The sequence below is a fragment of the Asterias amurensis genome, chromosome 5 (genome assembly GCF_032118995.1).
Source record: "Asterias amurensis chromosome 5, ASM3211899v1".
Taxonomy (NCBI): Eukaryota; Metazoa; Echinodermata; class Asteroidea; order Forcipulatida; family Asteriidae; genus Asterias; species Asterias amurensis.
This window is the reverse complement of record NC_092652.1, coordinates 11,403,739-11,429,995: the sequence shown is the minus strand read 5'-3', so window position 1 is coordinate 11,429,995 and position 26,257 is coordinate 11,403,739. Positions and strand designations below refer to the sequence as shown.

Genomic DNA, 26,257 nt, shown 5'->3' with positions numbered 1-26,257 from the left:
CACCCAAAGTGCTTTCTCAAAGCACTGCAACATCATGACCCATGGTCACTGGGGTCGATTTCACAAAAAGATATACAAATTGCATGGATAGTCCTAAGTTTTTAGGCAAGTAACTGGTCCTAACTCGAGATAAGACTAATCCTAACTCTGAAATCCACCCCTGGCCCATTAACTTCATTCTTTGAACCGTCTCAGCTCCCTGGGGAGTATAAACATGCGCAAATAAGCTAAATCAATCACATGAACCATCTCTGCCCTCACATGTACTAATTTACCCCTGGGTGGAGAGAAGCAATTGTAGTTACATGTAGGTGTCCTGTTTAGAGACACAGGTGTCACTAATTGGACTCGAACCCACAGTCTGCTGAACAGATACACTGGCAGAGCTTGAGTTTGGTGCTCTAATCTGCCCGGTCATGACACCCCAAGAGACATTAACTATCTGATAGCAAAACTCATTTCTTGAAAACGCATCTGTCTATGAGAAAACATCTTTACATGGGTGTCAACAAACTTAATTTCATTGACAATAGTACCATTAGTTATAGGAACATGAATTATTAATCACGAAGCAACATTGGAAGGAATGTTGACAGGGTGTAGTTACGTTTGCGGGTGAGCTCTTCTTGCAGCGTGTGTCGTTTCTTCTCCCTCTCAGCCAAGAAGGAAATCAAATTCTGCAAGATGGTGTCCTCATTGGGGTCACTGACCTGCACAATTAAAAACCATTGAGTTTTGCGTTAAAGGAACGTTACAGAATTGGTAAGAAACAAAAATCGCGAAGATCACAGATTAACATAAAACTTACACGGTCTGATGATGATGAAAGATGAAACATCCCTTGAAATATTTCTGTCTTAAATTTCATGTTTGTTGAGAAATAAATAATCTAATTTCGTGTTTAGAGTTTATCGCTAAGTGACAGTTTTATTTATTTTCCTTTTGCATCAACGTCATGCAAAAATGTAAATTGGTTTTTCACTATTTTTTCGGGAACCAGATGGCCCATCGATCTCAAACTTCTACAGGTTTGTCAGCTTACATATATGGTGGATTACATAAAGTGCTTACACTGCCAGCAACAGTTTTGTCAGCAAAACAAATTCTGTAATGTTCCTTAATAGGCAGTGGACACTATTGGTAATTACTCAAAGTAGATGTTAGCATAAAAACATACTTGTTAACAGCTGCCTCTGAAGTAACATAGTTTTTTTGAGAAAGAAGTATTTTTTCACTATAATATTTGAACTTGATTTCGAGACCTCAATTAGATTGAAAGGTCCCGAAATCAAGCATCTGAAAGCACACAACTTTGTGTGACAAGGGTGTTTTTCTTTCAATATTATCTAGCAATTTTGATTACCAATTGAGCTCAAATTTTTACAGGTTTGTTAATTTATGCATATGTAGAGACATATCAAGTGAGAAGACTGGTCTTTAACAATAACCAAAAGTGTCAAGTGTCTTTAAAAACAGTGGACACTATTGGTAATTGTCAAAGACTAGTCTTCAGACTTGGTGTATCTCAACATATGCATAGTATAACAAACCTGTGAAAAGTTGAGCTCAATCGGTCGTGCTCATTTTATTGTGCTAGAATCTAGCACTATAAAATGAGCGCCTGTATACATATTTGTCAACGCGCGCACGTATATCTTTCGTATGTCTTCCTTTTAAAAAACATGATGGTGTCATAAAAAACATGGGCGTGACCAATGTGTGAATATCTTAAAACTATGCGCACTCCACATCTAATGCATAACCAATTTCATGAGCTATTTGGCATTGTTTCTCAGTACATCCCTACCAGGGGTTAGTGACGAGAGGTATCGATACGGCCCCTGCCGCTGCCCATGGTAGCGAGGCTGGGAGAGTACCAACATAGGGCTAGATAGCTCAGCTGGCAGAGCGCCGGTACGTTAATCAAATCAAACTTGTTGATTCAAATCCTGCTCATGTCAATTTATTTGTGTGTGTTACACTAGTTTAACCAAAAGAAGTTGGAAACACAAAGGGACAAAATCAAAGAGGGGAAGACGGGAGTCATCAAGTGAATGAAAGAGGGTTATTATTTAAGAGTGGATTTCCTACCTCTAAGCAGGGGAATGCTGGGCCAAGGTTGATGATGACTGGTGTATGCATGGGGAGGTTTTCAACGTCACCATCTTCAATCATCTTCTTGTAGATTTGGTTAGCTGCAATGATATAGGAAAGTCATATTTATATAGGATATAGATAGATAGATAGATAGATAGATAGATAGATAGATAGATAGATAGATAGATAGATAGATAGATAGATAGATAGATAGATAGATAGATAGATAGATAGATAGATAGATAGATAGATAGATAGATAGATAGATAGATAGATAGATAGATAGATAGATAGATAGATAGATAGATAGATAGATAGATAGATAGATAGATAGATAGATAGATAGATAGATAGATAGATAGATAGATAGATAGATAGATAGATAGATAGATAGATAGATAGATAGATAGATAGATAGATAGATAGATAGATAGATAGATAGATAGATAGATAGATAGATAGATAGATAGATAGATAGATAGATAGATAGATAGATAGATAGATAGATAGATAGATAGATAGATAGATAGATAGATAGATAGATAGATAGATAGATAGATAGATAGATAGATAGATAGATAGATAGATAGATAGATAGATAGATAGATAGATAGATAGATAGATAGATAGATAGATAGATAGATAGATAGATAGATAGATAGATAGATAGATAGATAGATAGATAGATAGATAGATAGATAGATAGATAGATAGATAGATAGATAGATAGATAGATAGATAGATAGATAGATAGATAGATAGATAGATAGATAGATAGATAGATAGATAGATAGATAGATAGATAGATAGATAGATAGATAGATAGATAGATAGATAGATAGATAGATAGATAGATAGATAGATAGATAGATAGATAGATAGATAGATAGATAGATAGATAGATAGATAGATAGATAGATAGATAGATAGATAGATAGATAGATAGATAGATAGATAGATAGATAGATAGATAGATAGATAGATAGATAGATAGATAGATAGATAGATAGATAGATAGATAGATAGATAGATAGATAGATAGATAGATAGATAGATAGATAGATAGATAGATAGATAGATAGATAGATAGATAGATAGATAGATAGATAGATAGATAGATAGATAGATAGATAGATAGATAGATAGATAGATAGATAGATAGATAGATAGATAGATAGATAGATAGATAGATAGATAGATAGATAGATAGATAGATAGATAGATAGATAGATAGATAGATAGATAGATAGATAGATAGATAGATAGATAGATAGATAGATAGATAGATAGATAGATAGATAGATAGATAGATAGATAGATAGATAGATAGATAGATAGATAGATAGATAGATAGATAGATAGATAGATAGATAGATAGATAGATAGATAGATAGATAGATAGATAGATAGATAGATAGATAGATAGATAGATAGATAGATAGATAGATAGATAGATAGATAGATAGATAGATAGATAGATAGATAGATAGATAGATAGATAGATAGATAGATAGATAGATAGATAGATAGATAGATAGATAGATAGATAGATAGATAGATAGATAGATAGATAGATAGATAGATAGATAGATAGATAGATAGATAGATAGATAGATAGATAGATAGATAGATAGATAGATAGATAGATAGATAGATAGATAGATAGATAGATAGATAGATAGATAGATAGATAGATAGATAGATAGATAGATAGATAGATAGATAGATAGATAGATAGATAGATAGATAGATAGATAGATAGATAGATAGATAGATAGATAGATAGATAGATAGATAGATAGATAGATAGATAGATAGATAGATAGATAGATAGATAGATAGATAGATAGATAGATAGATAGATAGATAGATAGATAGATAGATAGATAGATAGATAGATAGATAGATAGATAGATAGATAGATAGATAGATAGATAGATAGATAGATAGATAGATAGATAGATAGATAGATAGATAGATAGATAGATAGATAGATAGATAGATAGATAGATAGATAGATAGATAGATAGATAGATAGATAGATAGATAGATAGATAGATAGATAGATAGATAGATAGATAGATAGATAGATAGATAGATAGATAGATAGATAGATAGATAGATAGATAGATAGATAGATAGATAGATAGATAGATAGATAGATAGATAGATAGATAGATAGATAGATAGATAGATAGATAGATAGATAGATAGATAGATAGATAGATAGATAGATAGATAGATAGATAGATAGATAGATAGATAGATAGATAGATAGATAGATAGATAGATAGATAGATAGATAGATAGATAGATAGATAGATAGATAGATAGATAGATAGATAGATAGATAGATAGATAGATAGATAGATAGATAGATAGATAGATAGATAGATAGATAGATAGATAGATAGATAGATAGATAGATAGATAGATAGATAGATAGATAGATAGATAGATAGATAGATAGATAGATAGATAGATAGATAGATAGATAGATAGATAGATAGATAGATAGATAGATAGATAGATAGATAGATAGATAGATAGATAGATAGATAGATAGATAGATAGATAGATAGATAGATAGATAGATAGATAGATAGATAGATAGATAGATAGATAGATAGATAGATAGATAGATAGATAGATAGATAGATAGATAGATAGATAGATAGATAGATAGATAGATAGATAGATAGATAGATAGATAGATAGATAGATAGATAGATAGATAGATAGATAGATAGATAGATAGATAGATAGATAGATAGATAGATAGATAGATAGATAGATAGATAGATAGATAGATAGATAGATAGATAGATAGATAGATAGATAGATAGATAGATAGATAGATAGATAGATAGATAGATAGATAGATAGATAGATAGATAGATAGATAGATAGATAGATAGATAGATAGATAGATAGATAGATAGATAGATAGATAGATAGATAGATAGATAGATAGATAGATAGATAGATAGATAGATAGATAGATAGATAGATAGATAGATAGATAGATAGATAGATAGATAGATAGATAGATAGATAGATAGATAGATAGATAGATAGATAGATAGATAGATAGATAGATAGATAGATAGATAGATAGATAGATAGATAGATAGATAGATAGATAGATAGATAGATAGATAGATAGATAGATAGATAGATAGATAGATAGATAGATAGATAGATAGATAGATAGATAGATAGATAGATAGATAGATAGATAGATAGATAGATAGATAGATAGATAGATAGATAGATAGATAGATAGATAGATAGATAGATAGATAGATAGATAGATAGATAGATAGATAGATAGATAGATAGATAGATAGATAGATAGATAGATAGATAGATAGATAGATAGATAGATAGATAGATAGATAGATAGATAGATAGATAGATAGATAGATAGATAGATAGATAGATAGATAGATAGATAGATAGATAGATAGATAGATAGATAGATAGATAGATAGATAGATAGATAGATAGATAGATAGATAGATAGATAGATAGATAGATAGATAGATAGATAGATAGATAGATAGATAGATAGATAGATAGATAGATAGATAGATAGATAGATAGATAGATAGATAGATAGATAGATAGATAGATAGATAGATAGATAGATAGATAGATAGATAGATAGATAGATAGATAGATAGATAGATAGATAGATAGATAGATAGATAGATAGATAGATAGATAGATAGATAGATAGATAGATAGATAGATAGATAGATAGATAGATAGATAGATAGATAGATAGATAGATAGATAGATAGATAGATAGATAGATAGATAGATAGATAGATAGATAGATAGATAGATAGATAGATAGATAGATAGATAGATAGATAGATAGATAGATAGATAGATAGATAGATAGATAGATAGATAGATAGATAGATAGATAGATAGATAGATAGATAGATAGATAGATAGATAGATAGATAGATAGATAGATAGATAGATAGATAGATAGATAGATAGATAGATAGATAGATAGATAGATAGATAGATAGATAGATAGATAGATAGATAGATAGATAGATAGATAGATAGATAGATAGATAGATAGATAGATAGATAGATAGATAGATAGATAGATAGATAGATAGATAGATAGATAGATAGATAGATAGATAGATAGATAGATAGATAGATAGATAGATAGATAGATAGATAGATAGATAGATAGATAGATAGATAGATAGATAGATAGATAGATAGATAGATAGATAGATAGATAGATAGATAGATAGATAGATAGATAGATAGATAGATAGATAGATAGATAGATAGATAGATAGATAGATAGATAGATAGATAGATAGATAGATAGATAGATAGATAGATAGATAGATAGATAGATAGATAGATAGATAGATAGATAGATAGATAGATAGATAGATAGATAGATAGATAGATAGATAGATAGATAGATAGATAGATAGATAGATAGATAGATAGATAGATAGATAGATAGATAGATAGATAGATAGATAGATAGATAGATAGATAGATAGATAGATAGATAGATAGATAGATAGATAGATAGATAGATAGATAGATAGATAGATAGATAGATAGATAGATAGATAGATAGATAGATAGATAGATAGATAGATAGATAGATAGATAGATAGATAGATAGATAGATAGATAGATAGATAGATAGATAGATAGATAGATAGATAGATAGATAGATAGATAGATAGATAGATAGATAGATAGATAGATAGATAGATAGATAGATAGATAGATAGATAGATAGATAGATAGATAGATAGATAGATAGATAGATAGATAGATAGATAGATAGATAGATAGATAGATAGATAGATAGATAGATAGATAGATAGATAGATAGATAGATAGATAGATAGATAGATAGATAGATAGATAGATAGATAGATAGATAGATAGATAGATAGATAGATAGATAGATAGATAGATAGATAGATAGATAGATAGATAGATAGATAGATAGATAGATAGATAGATAGATAGATAGATAGATAGATAGATAGATAGATAGATAGATAGATAGATAGATAGATAGATAGATAGATAGATAGATAGATAGATAGATAGATAGATAGATAGATAGATAGATAGATAGATAGATAGATAGATAGATAGATAGATAGATAGATAGATAGATAGATAGATAGATAGATAGATAGATAGATAGATAGATAGATAGATAGATGATAGATAGATAGATAGATAGATAGATAGATAGATAGATAGATAGATAGATAGATAGATAGATAGATAGATAGATAGATAGATAGATAGATAGATAGATAGATAGATAGATAGATAGATAGATAGATAGATAGATAGATAGATAGATAGATAGATAGATAGATAGATAGATAGATAGATAGATAGATAGATAGATAGATAGATAGATAGATAGATAGATAGATAGATAGATAGATAGATAGATAGATAGATAGATAGATAGATAGATAGATAGATAGATAGATAGATAGATAGATAGATAGATAGATAGATAGATAGATAGATAGATAGATAGATAGATAGATAGATAGATAGATAGATAGATAGATAGATAGATAGATAGATAGATAGATAGATAGATAGATAGATAGATAGATAGATAGATAGATAGATAGATAGATAGATAGATAGATAGATAGATAGATAGATAGATAGATAGATAGATAGATAGATAGATAGATAGATAGATAGATAGATAGATAGATAGATAGATAGATAGATAGATAGATAGATAGATAGATAGATAGATAGATAGATAGATAGATAGATAGATAGATAGATAGATAGATAGATAGATAGATAGATAGATAGATAGATAGATAGATAGATAGATAGATAGATAGATAGATAGATAGATAGATAGATAGATAGATAGATAGATAGATAGATAGATAGATAGATAGATAGATAGATAGATAGATAGATAGATAGATAGATAGATAGATAGATAGATAGATAGATAGATAGATAGATAGATAGATAGATAGATAGATAGATAGATAGATAGATAGATAGATAGATAGATAGATAGATAGATAGATAGATAGATAGATAGATAGATAGATAGATAGATAGATAGATAGATAGATAGATAGATAGATAGATAGATAGATAGATAGATAGATAGATAGATAGATAGATAGATAGATAGATAGATAGATAGATAGATAGATAGATAGATAGATAGATAGATAGATAGATAGATAGATAGATAGATAGATAGATAGATAGATAGATAGATAGATAGATAGATAGATAGATAGATAGATAGATAGATAGATAGATAGATAGATAGATAGATAGATAGATAGATAGATAGATAGATAGATAGATAGATAGATAGATAGATAGATAGATAGATAGATAGATAGATAGATAGATAGATAGATAGATAGATAGATAGATAGATAGATAGATAGATAGATAGATAGATAGATAGATAGATAGATAGATAGATAGATAGATAGATAGATAGATAGATAGATAGATAGATAGATAGATAGATAGATAGATAGATAGATAGATAGATAGATAGATAGATAGATAGATAGATAGATAGATAGATAGATAGATAGATAGATAGATAGATAGATAGATAGATAGATAGATAGATAGATAGATAGATAGATAGATAGATAGATAGATAGATAGATAGATAGATAGATAGATAGATAGATAGATAGATAGATAGATAGATAGATAGATAGATAGATAGATAGATAGATAGATAGATAGATAGATAGATAGATAGATAGATAGATAGATAGATAGATAGATAGATAGATAGATAGATAGATAGATAGATAGATAGATAGATAGATAGATAGATAGATAGATAGATAGATAGATAGATAGATAGATAGATAGATAGATAGATAGATAGATAGATAGATAGATAGATAGATAGATAGATAGATAGATAGATAGATAGATAGATAGATAGATAGATAGATAGATAGATAGATAGATAGATAGATAGATAGATAGATAGATAGATAGATAGATAGATAGATAGATAGAGTAGATAGATAGATAGATAGATAGATAGATAGATAGATAGATAGATAGATAGATAGATAGATAGATAGATAGATAGATAGATAGATAGATAGATAGATAGATAGATAGATAGATAGATAGATAGATAGATAGATAGATAGATAGATAGATAGATAGATAGATAGATAGATAGATAGATAGATAGATAGATAGATAGATAGATAGATAGATAGATAGATAGATAGATAGATAGATAGATAGATAGATAGATAGATAGATAGATAGATAGATAGATAGATAGATAGATAGATAGATAGATAGATAGATAGATAGATAGATAGATAGATAGATAGATAGATAGATAGATAGATAGATAGATAGATAGATGATAGATAGATAGATAGATAGATAGATAGATAGATAGATAGATAGATAGATAGATAGATAGATAGATAGATAGATAGATAGATAGATAGATAGATAGATAGATAGATAGATAGATAGATAGATAGATAGATAGATAGATAGATAGATAGATAGATAGATAGATAGATAGATAGATAGATAGATAGATAGATAGATAGATAGATAGATAGATAGATAGATAGATAGATAGATAGATAGATAGATAGATAGATAGATAGATAGATAGATAGATAGATAGATAGATAGATAGATAGATAGATAGATAGATAGATAGATAGATAGATAGATAGATAGATAGATAGATAGATAGATAGATAGATAGATAGATAGATAGATAGATAGATAGATAGATAGATAGATAGATAGATAGATAGATAGATAGATAGATAGATAGATAGATAGATAGATAGATAGATAGATAGATAGATAGATAGATAGATAGATAGATAGATAGATAGATAGATAGATAGATAGATAGATAGATAGATAGATAGATAGATAGATAGATAGATAGATAGATAGATAGATAGATAGATAGATAGATAGATAGATAGATAGATAGATAGATAGATAGATAGATAGATAGATAGATAGATAGATAGATAGATAGATAGATAGATAGATAGATAGATAGATAGATAGATAGATAGATAGATAGATAGATAGATAGATAGATAGATAGATAGATAGTGATAGATAGTTAGATAGATAGATAGATAGATAGATAGATAGATAGATAGATAGATAGATAGATAGATAGATAGATAGATAGATAGATAGATAGATAGATAGATAGATAGATAGATAGATAGATAGATAGATAGATAGATAGATAGATAGATAGTAGATAGATAGATAGATAGATAGATAGATAGATAGATAGATAGATAGATAGATAGATAGATAGATAGATAGATAGATTGATAGATAGATAGTTAGATAGATAGATAGATAGATAGATAGATAGATAGATAGATAGATAGATAGAGATAGATAGATAGATAGATAGATAGATAGATAGATAGATAGATAGATAGATAGATAGATAGATAGATAGATAGATAGATAGATAGATAGATAGATAGATAGATAGATAGATAGATAGATAGATAGATAGATAGATAGATAGATAGATAGATAGATAGATAGATAGATAGATAGATAGATAGATAGATAGATGATAGATAGATAGATAGATAGATAGATAGATAGATAGATAGATAGATAGATAGATAGATAGATAGATAGATAGATAGATAGATAGATAGATAGATAGATAGATAGATAGATAGATAGATAGATAGATAGATAGATAGTTAGATAGATAGATAGATAGATAGATAGATAGATAGATAGATAGATAGATAGATAGATAGATAGATAGATAGATAGATAGATAGATAGATAGATAGATGATAGATAGATAGATAGATAGATAGATAGATAGATAGATAGATAGATAGATAGATAGATAGATAGATAGATAGATAGATAGATAGATAGTAGATAGATAGATAGATAGATAGATAGATAGATAGATAGATAGATAGATAGATAGATAGATAGATAGATAGATAGATAGATAGATAGATAGATAGATAGATAGATAGATAGATAGATAGATAGATTAGATAGATAGATAGATAGATAGATAGATAGATAGATAGATAGATAGATAGATAGATAGATAGATAGATAGATAGATAGATAGATAGATAGATAGATAGATAGATAGATAGATAGATAGATAGATAGATAGATAGATAGATAGATAGATAGATAGATAGATAGATAGATAGTTAGATAGATAGATAGATAGATAGATAGATAGATAGATAGATAGATAGATTAGATAGATAGATAGATAGATAGATAGATAGATAGATAGATAGATAGATAGATAGATTGATAGATAGATAGATTGATAGATAGATAGATAGATAGATAGATAGATAGATAGATAGATAGATAGATAGATAGATAGATAGATAGTTAGATAGATAGATAGATAGATAGATAGATAGTTAGATAGATAGATAGATAGATAGATAGATAGATAGATAGATAGATAGTTAGTAGATAGATAGATAGATAGATAGTTAGATAGATAGATAGATAGATTGATAGATAGATAGATAGATAGATAGATAGATAGATAGATAGATAGATAGATAGATAGATAGATAGTGATAGATGATAGATAGATAGATAGATAGATAGATAGATAGATAGATAGATAGATAGATAGATAGATAGATAGATAGATAGATAGATTGATAGATAGATAGATAGATAGATAGATAGATAGATAGATAGATAGATAGATAGATAGATAGATAGATAGATAGATAGATAGATAGATAGATAGATAGATAGATAGATAGATAGATAGATAGATAGATAGATAGATAGATAGATAGATAGATAGTAGATAGATAGATAGATAGATAGATAGATAGATAGATAGATAGATAGATAGATAGATAGATAGATAGATAAAACCTGATTATCCCTCACTGGGCCAATTAAACTGCAACAAAGCACAGCTGACAATATCCTATGTTTCATCGTACAATACCATTTTCCAGCTTAGAAAAATCAGTTTACTAACACAATTCATTGTTGAATTCATTGTTAGCTGAGCAAACTGATGTTGTACTCTACAATGTTGCAAGCACTACAGTATGCCTGTATATTTTGTAAAGTAATTATAAAATGTAACCAACCAGCGTTTGAAAACGTATGCGAAATACGATAGACTAAGTAGTGTTGTTTCTATCAAGAATCCATTTCAATGAAACTGTCACTTAACCAATGAAGGAAACAGTTTAAGTCAGACAATAGACTCTAAAGTGTTGGTTCATGATTACAGTGTACTCACCTTCGGCTTGTACATTCCAATCACGAATGTACACTTTCTTGTTCATTCTCCTTAAAGTAAAGCAAACTAATTCACAGTTAAACTTTGAAGAGATTCAATGACAAACTTATGAGAGAGAGAGAGCAGTTATATTTTACCTCTCCGTCTTCCTGGGGTCAAGCCAATGTCGAATTTGATGGCTGTAGGTCTGGCAACTGTTACCTCTTGTGTCACCTCTGCAAACCTCATTACGTGCTGAAAGGAGAAAAGCGTTTGAAACAATCAAAACTCAATAGTGAAAAAGTTTGCTTTTCTTTAAAGGGTCTGCAGCCAATTTCACAAAATGCTAGGATTAATCCTATCTCGAGTTAGGACTAGTAACCCGTCCTAACTTAGGATAGGTTCAATGCGTTCTGTGAATGTGGATACGGAACTTAACTCTTAAGTCCTAAGATTACTTACTCCTAAAGTACATGTAGGCTGAAATCCACAGCTGGGTACTTTTTGTTGGACAAAAAAACACAATGTCCACAGATTAACATTAAACTAACACAATTTGACGATAATAATGGTAGAAAGCTTCCCTTCATATAGTACTTGCTGAAGTCTTGTAGTTTTTGAGATACGAGTAAAACAATGTCATGAAAAAATTTTTCGTCTTAGTGATCATTAGACAAAAATTATTTTATCGCGTAAAAACATATTTTCATTACATTGTTTTATTCATATCTAAAAAACTACAGCACCTCAGCAACTAACAATTTAAGGTAATTTGATAAGCACACAATGGTTTTAAAAGACACTGGACACTATTGGTAATTGTCAAAGAATAGTCTTCTCAACATATATGTTTTAAACAACAAACCTCTAAAAATTCAAACTCAATCGGTGGTTTGAGTAATTACCAATAGTGTCCACTGCCTTTAAATAAAGTGTTAGAGCGCTCAGTATTTTTGACTGCAATGTACATTTTGAGCTACATTTTGAGAAAATGAGACATATTCCTGTGTAGCACCATGAAATGGTTTACAATGTGCTGTGGTGCAATATACAGACGATCACACAAAGACCGGGGCAAACCCCTTCTCTTTTTCAATAAATGCCTTGGGTTCTTGTCTGTGTATTACACAACTCACAGGACCATTGGCTCTATGTCCCATCCAAAGGATGCAGCAATAATGGACACAAGTTTCACTTCACGTTCTACTGATCAGAAACACCAGAGCTTGAGTCTGGTGCTCTTATCCGCTTGGCCATGAGAAAGCCGTTAATAAAAATTCTACAGAACTGCATTTGACGAAAACAATTATAGTACTTTTCCCAAGTTCTGTAAAAAAATCTGCAGGCAAACCACTGAGAACACAGTTCTTAATACACTTCAATGTAAGAGTAAAAACAAAATTATATTCTTTATCCCTCATGTAAAATTAAAATTTCTGAGCAAACAAATCCTAAAACGGTTTATTTAGTATGTATTGAAGCATGGTTTGGCCATCAAGCTACAATCTTACCGTTGTTTCATCGTAGTCTGCTGCCTGGGGATTGACACACACCACCATCCGTACTTTCCCCTCGCCGTCAAAATAATTCTTGAACAGATGGGTCACTTTAGAGTCTCGATATGGCACAATCTAAAACAGCAGAAAGACAAAAATATGTCTTCAAAGTATAAAAACTTCTGGGTTGGATAGCTAAGTGGGTAGATTGCCGGTAATTTAATCCAGGTCTTTGGTTCAAATGCTGCTCTGCTTTGTTCAAACCCAAACAAATTTAAAACTTGCCCATTCAGTTTCCCTTGTGCTTTATTACTTGATATTTAATATGAATGGTTTCATGAATGGTTTCCGATTGGCACCCCGAACAAAGATATTGAAAAAATAGGGAGACCGCCAAAATAAGGCTAGATAGCTAAGTTGGTATATAGTGCTGGCACGTTAAACAAGAGGCTGCCCGTTCAAGTCCAGCTCTAGTCAATACTTCTTTGTCCAATACCAAATACATTTCACGTCTTTAGCCATACCTTTACTGTTGGAGTTACCCCAGTTTTCCCTAAGGACAATACAGGAACAAAGATATTGACAAAGTAGGGAAACCGCCAAAACATAAGGCTAGATCATGTAGATAGCTCAGTTGGTAGAACGACTGCACGTTAATTCGGAGGTCTCAGGTTCAAGTCACGCTCTAGTGAATCTTTCTTTGTCCGACCCCAAAAACTAAATAAAAACAAAATAAAATACCTTACCTTACTGGTGGAGTTGACCTGATTTTCCCTCAGGACTTCAATGCAGGTTCTGAGCGTCATTAAAGAGGCGTTGATGTTACCGGCCTCCCTGAGTCTATCTCCAGAGTTCTGCGTTCTTCCTGTACGCTCGCTGCCGGCTAGATCCACCAGGGCAAGCTGGCTGATGCAAATCTGGTTCTTATCCTGGTATAAAGTCAAGGGGAGTAAATCAAATGAAGACACTTAACACTCAAAATCTCCGTACCAGTAGAGTTAGAGTTAGGACTAGTCCTACCTTAGGGCTAGTCCTAAAGTCATAGGAGATATTAAAAACTTCAGGCTAGTCCTAAATTAGGATAAGTGAAATCCACACCTGAACTGGTATTGACCCATTTCACCCGACGTCATCATCAGAATAATCTTAGATGCGCCATACTAATGGGTAACCTGAATGTGTGGCATTCAGTGAAGTGCGATGCAGCGTTTTCATGTAAACCCATTGCCAATCCAAATGGTGAGCGTGGCACAGATATAGTTACCTGTAGAACTTCTTCTCCTACTGGATCGAGTGGAGCCTGGACCAGTCTGATGTTGAAAACGCTGTGACTGCGGCTAGACTCAGTGTTCAGCTGGGTGTGAGCAACCTTTCGTCTCCTTTGTCCTGTAAAACAACAACCACAACTTATTTATTGCCAGGGTGTGATGATAGGCTATTGTAAAAATAAACCTGAACTGAGGGCCCAAAGCGCAGAAGCCTGCAAAACGCTGCCATGGACACTGAGGTATGGGCACATTTTCGACTAATGACATAATGATCTGCCTTGTTTTGGCCTCAGGGATGGCTCTTTTTGAGATTTTAAAGGAACACGTTGCCTTCGATCGGTCGAGTTGGTCTTTAAAAAGCGTTCTGTAACCGTTTGTTCTAAAATGGATATGGGTTGAAGGATGTTGTAAAAGTAGCATACAAGGATCTACACGAATATGCCTTGAAATTCCGTGGTTCTTCTTTTTACCTCGTCGACAAACACAGTCGGCCATTTATGCGAGTCAATTTTTGTACTCCCATAAATGGCTGACCGTGTTAGTTCGCCAAGTAAAAGTAAAACCATGCAATTTTGAGTGATACTTGTATGGATCAATATATTCTACTCTAAAAACATCTTTCTAACCATATGCATTTCATAAAAAACGCTGTTTATAGACCAAGTCATCCGATCCAAGGCAATGTTCCTTGAACTTCATATGCAAGGGGTCTGTAGATTAAGTTTTGGGATGGCAGTGAAATGTACCTTTAATAAAGACAGCGTATGCATCCTCTGTGTTCTTAGCTTCCACCTCCGTGCAGTTAGCCACATACATGTTGTGGTTTAAGTCTTCACGTAGTGTCTTGGATTGCAGTGGTCTGTAATTTACATAAAACAAACAAAAATTAAAAGTCCAGGAACATCAGACAAATTGAGGGCATTCAATGGGATACTTTTGGGATGCTAGGTGGCAGCAGACTCAGCAGGTAAATCCATTGTTCTTTGTTATGTGTGGCGCATGCTCAGATCATCATTAACAATGGAAAGTTACCTGGCAAGTCTGCTGCCAACTAGCATTCAAAAGTCTCCAACAAAAAGTATCATGTGAAAGCATTTGTGTGCGCAATATTTCTCTATGCCAAGTTAATTGTGCAGAACTTGCTTCTGGAAAAATCTAAGCATTCGATTTTTCTGATTTTAGTGGCCAAGCAGTCTTGTATACATAACTTAAGGTCAGGCCCTATTTCAGGGCTCTGCTTATCGTAAGCACAGAATCTTCTGGAAGCTTTCAAAAGCAGGGAATTTGGTGCTTATGGCAAGCGAATTTTTGTGAATTTTAGCTTCTGCACATGCGTACTCCACATTACTAGGCATTTTATGGTAACAAGGCTAGGGCAGAAATTCGGTAAGCAGAGCCATAAAATTATGGGCTCTAGTGCTTGCAGAGTTTGTGTTCACTTGCGTCATGGGACTGTTCCATGAGCAGGACACTTAATGTAATAAATGTTTCGTCCTTTATAATGGGACATTAATCGTACATGCAGGTCCTGTGTGTTGTCCAATGCGCCTAAAAGAACCCAGTACACTAGTAGGAGGAAGGGGGTTGCCATGTATCTGGCATGGTTGACTGCATACTAGACAAATGTAACCATGATGATACATGTACGTATGTAAATAATGTTCATCACTTTTGCCCTAACATTTGCATTTCACACAAGTGCGATCCTCCCCCCATTTTGCCAACCAGTAGAGCTAATGCGCACGCACAGTTTACATATTTCATGGGTCTGTTCGTTTATATAGCTCTGCATATCTGTTTTTAGGCTTCGAAGCTAGTGCTGGGCGAATAGTGACATTCCGATACCGCTGGCCAACTATCCGAAATTAACCGGATATTCGAGTAGTTTTTTTTGCCGCTAGAGGGCGCTATTTAAAATTGATATTAGTTTTAGACAGTGTCACTCGGTTCATTCATAAAAATAACCGGATCTAGTTTAAAGATGGCAACTTGCTGTTTCTTTTGATCGTGATTAACTCTACGTGAAGGAAAACTTTGAACAAATTGTGTCAGAAATGTCTTTGTTTTAACTCTTCACGGAGGTGAGCATAATTAAATACTTAATTTATGCTGTCTTAATAGAAGTTTCATAAGGATTCAGACAAAACATTCATATCAGTTGTCGCCCGACGTCCGGGATATTCGGATATTAAAGAATATCCAGTTACTTGGTGGTAATTACAGAACTATCCGGTTTATAAATAGCTATTCGCGTTGTATGTGGATATCTGGTTAAGAAAAAAAAGGCATTCGCGGTTACGGATAGGAAAACCTATTTGCCATTAACCGGATATTCAAATTATTTGCCCAGGCCTAGTTGAAGCATATCTCGCTAAACTATTGTGTAAAGCCATGCATTTATACAGAGGCCAAGGGCTCTGGCCACTTTGGTCATAACACTGTCCCTTAAACTGTTCACAGACCCAAAAAGGCCAGCCTTTTAGGAAATTGTAAATTTCTACTGGAACAGTTTCAAGGGCTGCAAGGCAATGGCCAGGGGGCATGCAGGCAATCACTGTTGATGCCTCCTTGAAGTATCACGCCTTCCTTAATGAACTTAGGTACCTACTGTATGTGCATTACCATAACAATCTATGTATATTTGCAAAGTAACTTACTTGATCACGCTCTACCACTAGAAACTTTCTGCTAGTATTGTGTAATTGCAAAAAAATCAACACACATTTTTACCCAAACAATGGGGAACGATATCATCAGGCAAAAAATAAAAGTTGCAATCACAAAAAAAAAAGGCAAACAAAATGCTGCCACAAGAAATGTTGGCAAACAAAATTTAAAAATCACGCTATAGGTAAAAAAAAAAAAAAGGCAAGGCACAACAATCTGTTGGAAGCTCATGAAGCATTTAGGAACACAATTCAGAAAACATGCACATTAGTAACTGAGAACTGAACACACAGAGTAAGACTATGCAAAGCAGAACAAAATGAAACAAACCTGGCTCTTGCGGTGTTAGTTTTAAAGGCACTGGACATTATTGGTAATTGTCAAAGACCAATATTCTCACTTGGTGTATCACAACATATGCAGAAAATAACCAAACTGAAAATTTTATGATGACTGGTCATCTAAGTTGCAAGAGAATAATGAAAATGAAAATGAAAAAAAAAACCCCAAAAACAAAAACAGTCACCCTTGTTGCAAGCCTGAAGTCTTTTATATTTGAGTGATAAATTATCTTTCTCAAAAACAATTTTACTTCAGAGGATGCCATTTCCCACAACGTTGTATACAATCAGCAGCTCTCCATTGCTCTATAGACCGTATGGAATAACCTCTTTTTGCTATGAAATGTCGCCATCATGTAGGGCAAACCGTATGTGTGTACAAACGCGTACATTATCGAAGCATGCAGCACGCAACATTCCTGGTATGATTTCTACGGAACATGCACGCACATATGCAAGCGTCATCTTGTAGGTCAGATATTTGAGCCGCGTGACGTCATATTCAATACGGTCTATTCCAAGTAAATAATTTTTTATAGTAATTACCAATAGTGTCCAGTGCCTTATTGGTTTAGTAAAGGATGACAACTGTGTTTATGAAGAGGGAATTGTGTTTGTTTTATACATGACATACATGGCATGGAGATCATCCCGTGACCCTGGGGTCTGCCATGGCCTGTGAGGAACAGAACAAAAATAGGAAAATAAAAAGAGGGCATGATGAGTAGGAGTTAATGATCACTCCACAAATGAACAAAAGGAAAAATAAATTTTCTTAAAGAGGAACTCCAAAGGTCTGGGCCCAATTTCATGGAGCTGCTTCAGCACACAAAAATGGCTAAGCACAACAAAATTATGCTTACCAAAATCAGGTTACAAGCTAAAATATTGTTTCACATGTACAATATTTGTGACTGGTATCCAGCTGACATTCTATTTAAGCAGCTCAATGAAATTTGGCCCAGGTTATGTTTTGTGGATCGATGCACTCATTTTCCATGAGACATAAGAAATATGCAAAATGTCATTTCGTTAAAAACTCTTTTGGTGCATAATTTGAAACCTGGGAAAGCAAAAACAAATCATAACGATTTATTGGTGGTGCAAAGTTAATTAATATGTAATGCAATGTGTAGTTCATTAGAAACAAAGAGGTAAAAAAAAAAAGATTTTTTTAAATTACTTTTGAAGCCCGGTTCATACTTCCTGCGAATGCAAAATGAATGTTGACGTCACAGGACTGTTGTAGCAGGAGTTGAATCTGTGACGTCAATATTTATATTGCTTTCGTATTCACAGGAATGGAAGTATGAACCAGGCTTTAGAGATGATTTGGAGAGATACTTTTTTCCTTATGCAACACTTTCCGCTATAAAAAGTACAACAGTTTTCTTTAATACCAGTTAACAACTTTCTGAAATTGGGTCGTGGTTTTGAACAGATGAGTTGAAAATGATCGTTAACACCCCCCCCCCCCAAAAGAAAACAGGGTTAGTTTCCCAGCCTGACCAAAGTCATAAAGATCACAAGACCCTCAATGGCCCCTACTTACTTCTGATTGTGGAAGTCTCCAGGTTGTTCCTCAAGCAGATCGTAGATGTAGTTGTTGTATATCTCGATGTAGGAGACAAAGACGGCATAGTTGTTATCCTCATCCACCGTGCTGATGCGATTGGTGTCTGGGACGCGGATGAAGTTGGCTGGATCTTCCTGCGGTGGTCTCCTGTTGGTTCAAACCACTACATGTCAATTTACAGTGAAATTTAACATAATTGGCCTTACATAAGGGCAAGGCTATGAAGACCGTTTTCTCTCAATTTTCTCTGGCATGTCGTGGCCTAGCGGTCAAGAGCACTGGACTCGAGCTCTGGTGTTTCTAATCAGTAGAGTGTGGGTTAGAGTCCCAGTCGTGACACCTGTGTGTCCTTAAGCAAGACACTAAACCATGATGTAGTTGGTCATGTTGTGTGACACATGTAAAAGAACACAGTGCACTATCAGAAAGGAGAAGGGGTTCACCCCGGTGTTGCTGGTTTGATTGGCAGCCATAGAGTTATATATAAGAACTAGAGGGCGCACTGGCCTATATACGCACCCCGGCATGCACGCAGGCGGCCATTTTCTAAGGTGACAAAACTGGCATCCCACAGCGTGTGTTTGTGCGGCCATTTTGTAAGTTGAACAAAACAGCATCGCGTAGCGTTTAATAAACACAAACTCCAACGTGTTTCATATTCAACGCGCGTACAGAATGGCGTGCGCGTGTCTCCTTGTGGTCCCGTCGCGTTTGTGCACGAAGCATCACCCGTGCGCCCTCTAGTTCTTATATATAACTCTATGTTGGCAGCATATTGCGCCACAGGACCTTGTAAACCTTTACATGGTGCTATGTAAAAGGAGTAGGTCTCACAATTAAAACGTAGTCCCACATTCATTGCAGGGAAATACTGAATAATAAAGCCCCTTGTGCGTCACTTAGTGACGGATATGAGTGCCATATAAGAAGCTACAGCTATATATTCATGCTTTGTCCAACCAACAGTAAAGATGTGATGGTACAAACAAAAATATACATTGAAAAGTGACTGGTTGTTTCCTCTTGCACTTTTCCTAGAGGCAAAATACCACTAACTATGTATGCCATACCAGCATGTTTTATTTTTGCTTATAGACATTCTACATCAATGTTTGGGAAACTTGGAGTTTTTTTCAAAGAATGTGGGATTTTTAGCCACAAGAAAGTTTGATAAGAGAAGAAAATAAGATCTGAAAGACAAATAATCAAAAATTCCCTTAAAAAAAATTGAGGAGAATCACAGGCTTGCATTATGCTTGTCGAGTCTACTTAAAGGCACTGGACTCCATTGATAATTACTCAAAATATTAGTCAGCATAAAAACTGATTTGGTAACAAGCAATGGAGAGATGTTGATAGTATAAAACATTGTGAGAAACGGCTCCCTCTGATGTATCGTAGTTTTTGAGAAAGAGGTAAATTCTTGTTCAAAAATCAAAAGGCTTCAGGCCTGAAGTCTGATAATATTTTTAAGAAAGCACACACATTTGTGCAACAAGGGTGTTTTTTCTTTCATTATTCTCTCGCAAGTTCGACAACCAATATATCCAAAATTTTCACAGGTTTTTAATTTTATGCATACATGCTGGTATACACCAATGTGCGAATACTGGGGCCGATTTCACAAAGAGCTAAAATTGATCGCAACTGCAAATCAGTCGTAGTTGCTTAGTAAAGTGTGATGTCACAATACAAATCACTATGGTGATACTGAATATTTGTCTTACGATGGATTTTATTGCTTTGTGAAATCGAGCCCAGGTCTTTGACAATAACCAAAGGTGTAAAGTGCCTCTAATGACTTTCCATGGTATACCTTCTTGGTGTTTTGGGAGTGCTCTTCGGTGTGGGAGGTGGAGCCAACAGTTCCCGCCTCTGTCGTTCCATCATGGCATCTGCCTCTGTCTGTACATCCATACCATTAGATCTATCTGGCCTGAACACCTATAAGCAGCATACAGAATGCAAAGTGAGTAAGGTTTGAGGAAAAATTCAATATCCAAAAAGAGGAAATCGGCTGAACAGAGGAAGTCTCACATGCCTGTTGTTCATAAGGGGTGAAGATAATTTTCAGGCTATTTAATCACAGATTTTCTTGTTTTTCCCAGTAGAAAACAAATCTGAAATTAGGATGAAGTAGGAAGAATAACACGGCTGCAAAAAGGAGACAAGTTGTCGCAAATGTTAGCAGAAGAAAATGCAAGAAAACTGGAATATTTATAAGAGATCTGTCAATCAATGTTGTAGCTAGAACAACTTTAAAGGTGTTCTCTACGTCCAACCTAGTCCACAAAGGGCGGGCAGTTCCATAACAATTATTCATGTTTAGATATGGGGTTATTGCAAAAGCGTTTCGCTTGACCTTAAACCTTATTAACTTCAAGTACGCGCTAATCATCCAATCAGATTGGCAGAATGGAGTGGTGATAAAAACCTATATTGCACGGCTAATATCACTACCATGCGTATTGTGTGTTCTATGTCACGCGCCAAGTTTGCTTGAAGATAAATACGTTATCACACACGCGCTCGTGGAAATACGGAAAATATAGCGCGTCTGCATCCCCATATCCAACTCGGCCTTCGGCCTCGTTGGATGTGGGACGCAGAAGCGCTATATTTTTCCGTATTCCACTCGCGCTTGTGTGATAACTTATAATGTTGAACTGTTGGATTAAATCAACGTTTCAATTAGTATGCTCTGATCGTCTTACGATCAGAGCATACTGATCGAAACGTCGAGTTAATCCAAAGGTTCTTTTCAGAACCACCCCAACTCATTTTAAAGATAGCCATTACATGGTGTTATCGCAAACTCTTCTATATTTAAATTGCTTCTTATTTTTGAATTATTGTGTACCACATAAATGTACTGAATAAATAAAGAAAGTGCAAACTGGGGGGAAATCTGTGCTGGGTATCAATGTGGATTTTGCTGGGCGAAATTTGTTAGTTCTGGTCAGGCCACCTACAGGAAGCACCGCCCACAGTGGCTACAACAACGCTGTCGTTGTTTGTCAAGTATTGAGAATTTCTTACATATTTTCTGGCCTGTAGCTCTCCTAGACTGTTGAATAGGACATCCAGACACCTAGGAAGTATCCCACCATCGCCAGGTGTTCCTTGCATAGTGTAGGTCTTCCCCGACCCTGTGATGCCGTACATGAACAGCAGGGCTGGTTGAAGGATAAGAAAAACAACCAGGGATTGATTAGATTAAAAAACTTGAAACCCAGCAGACAAAAGTCCGTTTCTTAGTCTTTAGTAAGCTACTAACGAATTCCATGACACTTCAACGAAGATCACAGATTCAAACTGCATGTTATCAGCACATATTGTATGTTGCTCGATCTCTTCCAGCAACCTTGAGATTTGCTACAAAACTAAGGAAGTACAACTTCAGCTGTTCAAAAACAGAGAAAAGCAGAAAACCAAAGGGCAAGGTTTAACCATGACTAACTCTAGGCTGGTTGGCTAGATTCGGGCGCAAATCCTTACATTTTCTCTTCACCAAGGTTACCCCACACCAAGTTCTCGAGCAATGGTTACATGAGCATATCAGCCCAGATGCGCTACTTGGGCAATTGGATACAGAATGAATTCAGACTTTAAGGTTTAGGTCAGACTTGTAAACTGACCAATAAATTTCTGTCTCTGTGATAGCAAGAAGGCTCTCTTGCAACTTGCAAGGGAGACTGCTGTGACACACAAGACTAATTGCTATCACGACTACAGTCTCATTCGAACAACATGATAGTGGTTTGTGCACGGCCTATGGACTCTTCGACCGATTTAAAAACCTATTAAAAGACCAGAACTTAATAGATTCAATCCATGATTTAGAGCAGTGCCGATTATTGGTGACTTGATTTAGACTTGAGTCAACAACACTGGCGCATACTTACCATTCTTTCCATGGAGGAGGTCATCCACTAGGGGCAAGGCAACGTGATCAAACAATGCCTTCTGGGATAATTGCTCCGGGAAGACAAACTTGAAGGAATGCTGTGTCTGTATCATGAGAAATAAATAATACCATTGTTTATGTTGAAAATATTTATATTGAAGGGACTGTACAGACGATGTGATCTGAGACATTACATGTTTACAAAAGAGCCACAGAGCCTGGACTTCCTGCAGGCACGATTTGTACACAGCCTATTGGAAGAAAACATAAAATCTTAATTTTTATGGAGATTGCACAGTCTAATTCTTATCAGCTTTTGATATGATGTAAGGGGGCACATCTCAAAACTTGTCCAGATTTTACTTTCATAACCCTAGGATTTATTTGGAAATTATGACACAACTTTCCCATAGGACCAGTGCAGTATCTTGCCTGCCAGAATACAATGTACCCAGAAATGCAAAAGGTCCCACTTATTGTAAGCAAAGTTTACAAGGTCTTATACCCTTTTTTTTTTTGGGGGGGGGGGGGGGAAACTGTCTGTTTTAAAGTCTTTATAGGTGAAAATCTCATTCTAAAACATGCAAAAGGTGAGGTACACAAATAGCATTTTTGAGATATCACTGAAAATCCGGAGTGGCTATCCAAGCAGAAAAAAATAATCTGGATATGAGATCTTTTCTGTAACCACAATTACTTAAAAGTGAAAATGATTCTCAAAATGCTTTTAAGTACACTATCGAAAGCTGATGTACTTCTGACCAAGTAAGTTTTTATTGCCATCGATTTTCATATCTTCCCTTGTAATCAAATCATGCAACGACTTTTGAAATGAAATTAAAATTTCCATCATCGAGGAATAATATAGTGAGTAGGTGAAAATAAAGAGTGCTATTTTCTTTTGGTATAGTGCCAGAAGAATTAAGTATTATTAATAATTTTATTTGTAGGATTTAGATCTGAATATAAATCTATAAACACTTACTTCTTTGTAGTTTCCATTCTTCACTGCAATGGAATTCTGTTTAAAAAAAAAAGACAGATAAAAAAATAAAATAAAATTTGTGTACTCCGGTAACCAGTTTGTGATATTTTCCGACTTTGAGAATGCATTTATGAAAGCACTGTGAACCAGTGTCTAGGAAGTGAGCGTGACCTCGGGAGAAATACGCCAGACTACAGGCATGGGCAGCGGGCCGTATCAATACCTCTCGTCACTAACCCCTGGAAGGGATGTACTGAGAAAAAACGCTGATTGGCTCATGAAATTTGTTGAGCATTAGATGTTAAGTGCGTGCGCACATAGTTTTTAAAAGATATTTGCATGTCGATCATGCCCGCGTTTTTTAATGACCAAACACGTTTTTAAAAACAAAAACATTCTTTAAGACGAAAGACATGTGTGCGCACCTAGAAAGGATTGAGTACAGACGCTCATTTAAATGTGCTAGATTCTAGCACATTTTAATGAACCAATTCCAGGGGTTATGATCGAGCAAGGCATGCTGGAACAAAAATAGCGCGGCGTGATCGATCACCCCAGGAACGAGGTTGGCCAGACTAAGACGGAGAATCAATTTTAGAGAAGATTCCTATTAAATGTTACTTTACCTCTGGAGGTGTGAGCTTAATGGTATTGCTGCTGATGACATCCACACATAGATTTGTTTCTCCTGCACTCACTGGTCTGAGCCGGCAGTATACCTACAAAGTGTATGATTGACGATTGAAGCATTAAAGGCAGTGGACACTATTGGTAATTTCTCAAATTAATTGTTAGCATAAAAACTTACTTGATAATGAGTTATGGAGAGCAATGTTGATTGTATAAAACATTGCAAGAAACGGTTCCCTCTGAAGTTAAGTAGCATAGTTTGAGAAAGAAGTAATTTTCCACAAATTTGATTTCGAGACCTCCAGTGTCCAGTGTCTTTAACCAAATATTAACAAAGTTATTTACAACCAAGAGCAGGTTGGAGTGATGCATTGACCATCAACATACATGCACTCACTCGAACGACTTGTTTGGAAGCCTAGTCAACCATCCGATCGGTACCAGGCAGCCAGGGAGGGTATTCAACACTCCATCTGCGTTTCTGCTGATACATGTAGTGTCACTGGTTCCCCCCTGCGCTTTACACATGTTAGCATGGAACAGGCTATTGGGACTAGTTAAGAAACCCTGGTCATGAGTTCTGCCTTGATTTTAACAGTGGGCCACAGCTTCGATTATGGAGTCTGGACAGTAGTTTTAGTGTTGGACCAGAAAACTCATGACTGAACGAGTCTAGAGGGTGAGTTTAGTATCTCGAGTTAGGGCAAGTTACTCATCCTATCTTAAGACTAGCTTTCATTTTTTATATCTCCTAGCTAGTCCTGAAGTTAGGACTAGTCGTAACTCTTTGTGAAATCGACCCCGGGTTGTCTTGTGTTTTTTCAGCTTTCAAATAAATACATACATGTACCTCACTTAAAATAATGAAAAAATGATTGAAAGTTATGTTAAAATGTTGACTACGTGCATTAGTGTTTACTGAAATACCTAAATCTGTTGGGAAGTGTGTAC

The 26,257-nt window shown here is 33.9% G+C and overlaps 1 protein-coding gene across 2 annotated transcripts in view; it reads right to left on the bottom strand.

Moving 5' to 3' along the window:
* Positions 1–26,257, bottom strand: part of LOC139937147 (kinesin-like protein KIF23) — a 39,085-nt gene that overhangs the window by 9,585 nt on the left and 3,243 nt on the right. The window contains exons 3-16 of one of the 2 annotated variants that reach the window (XM_071932172.1): positions 25,303–25,395; positions 24,677–24,712; positions 23,690–23,795; positions 22,824–22,960; positions 21,601–21,728; positions 19,761–19,931; positions 18,843–18,884; positions 15,947–16,059; positions 15,197–15,318; positions 14,679–14,861; positions 13,948–14,067; positions 12,595–12,691; positions 2,092–2,195; positions 608–710 (exon numbers count right to left, since the gene is read on the bottom strand). In XM_071932172.1, coding sequence (XP_071788273.1) covers positions 608–710; positions 2,092–2,195; positions 12,595–12,691; positions 13,948–14,067; positions 14,679–14,861; positions 15,197–15,318; positions 15,947–16,059; positions 18,843–18,884; positions 19,761–19,931; positions 21,601–21,728; positions 22,824–22,960; positions 23,690–23,795; positions 24,677–24,712; positions 25,303–25,395 — 1,555 coding nt within the window. The remainder of the gene's footprint in view (positions 1–607; positions 711–2,091; positions 2,196–12,594; positions 12,692–13,947; positions 14,068–14,678; positions 14,862–15,196; positions 15,319–15,946; positions 16,060–18,842; positions 18,885–19,760; positions 19,932–21,600; positions 21,729–22,823; positions 22,961–23,689; positions 23,796–24,676; positions 24,713–25,302; positions 25,396–26,257) is intronic. The other variant, XM_071932173.1, reaches the window with a different exon arrangement.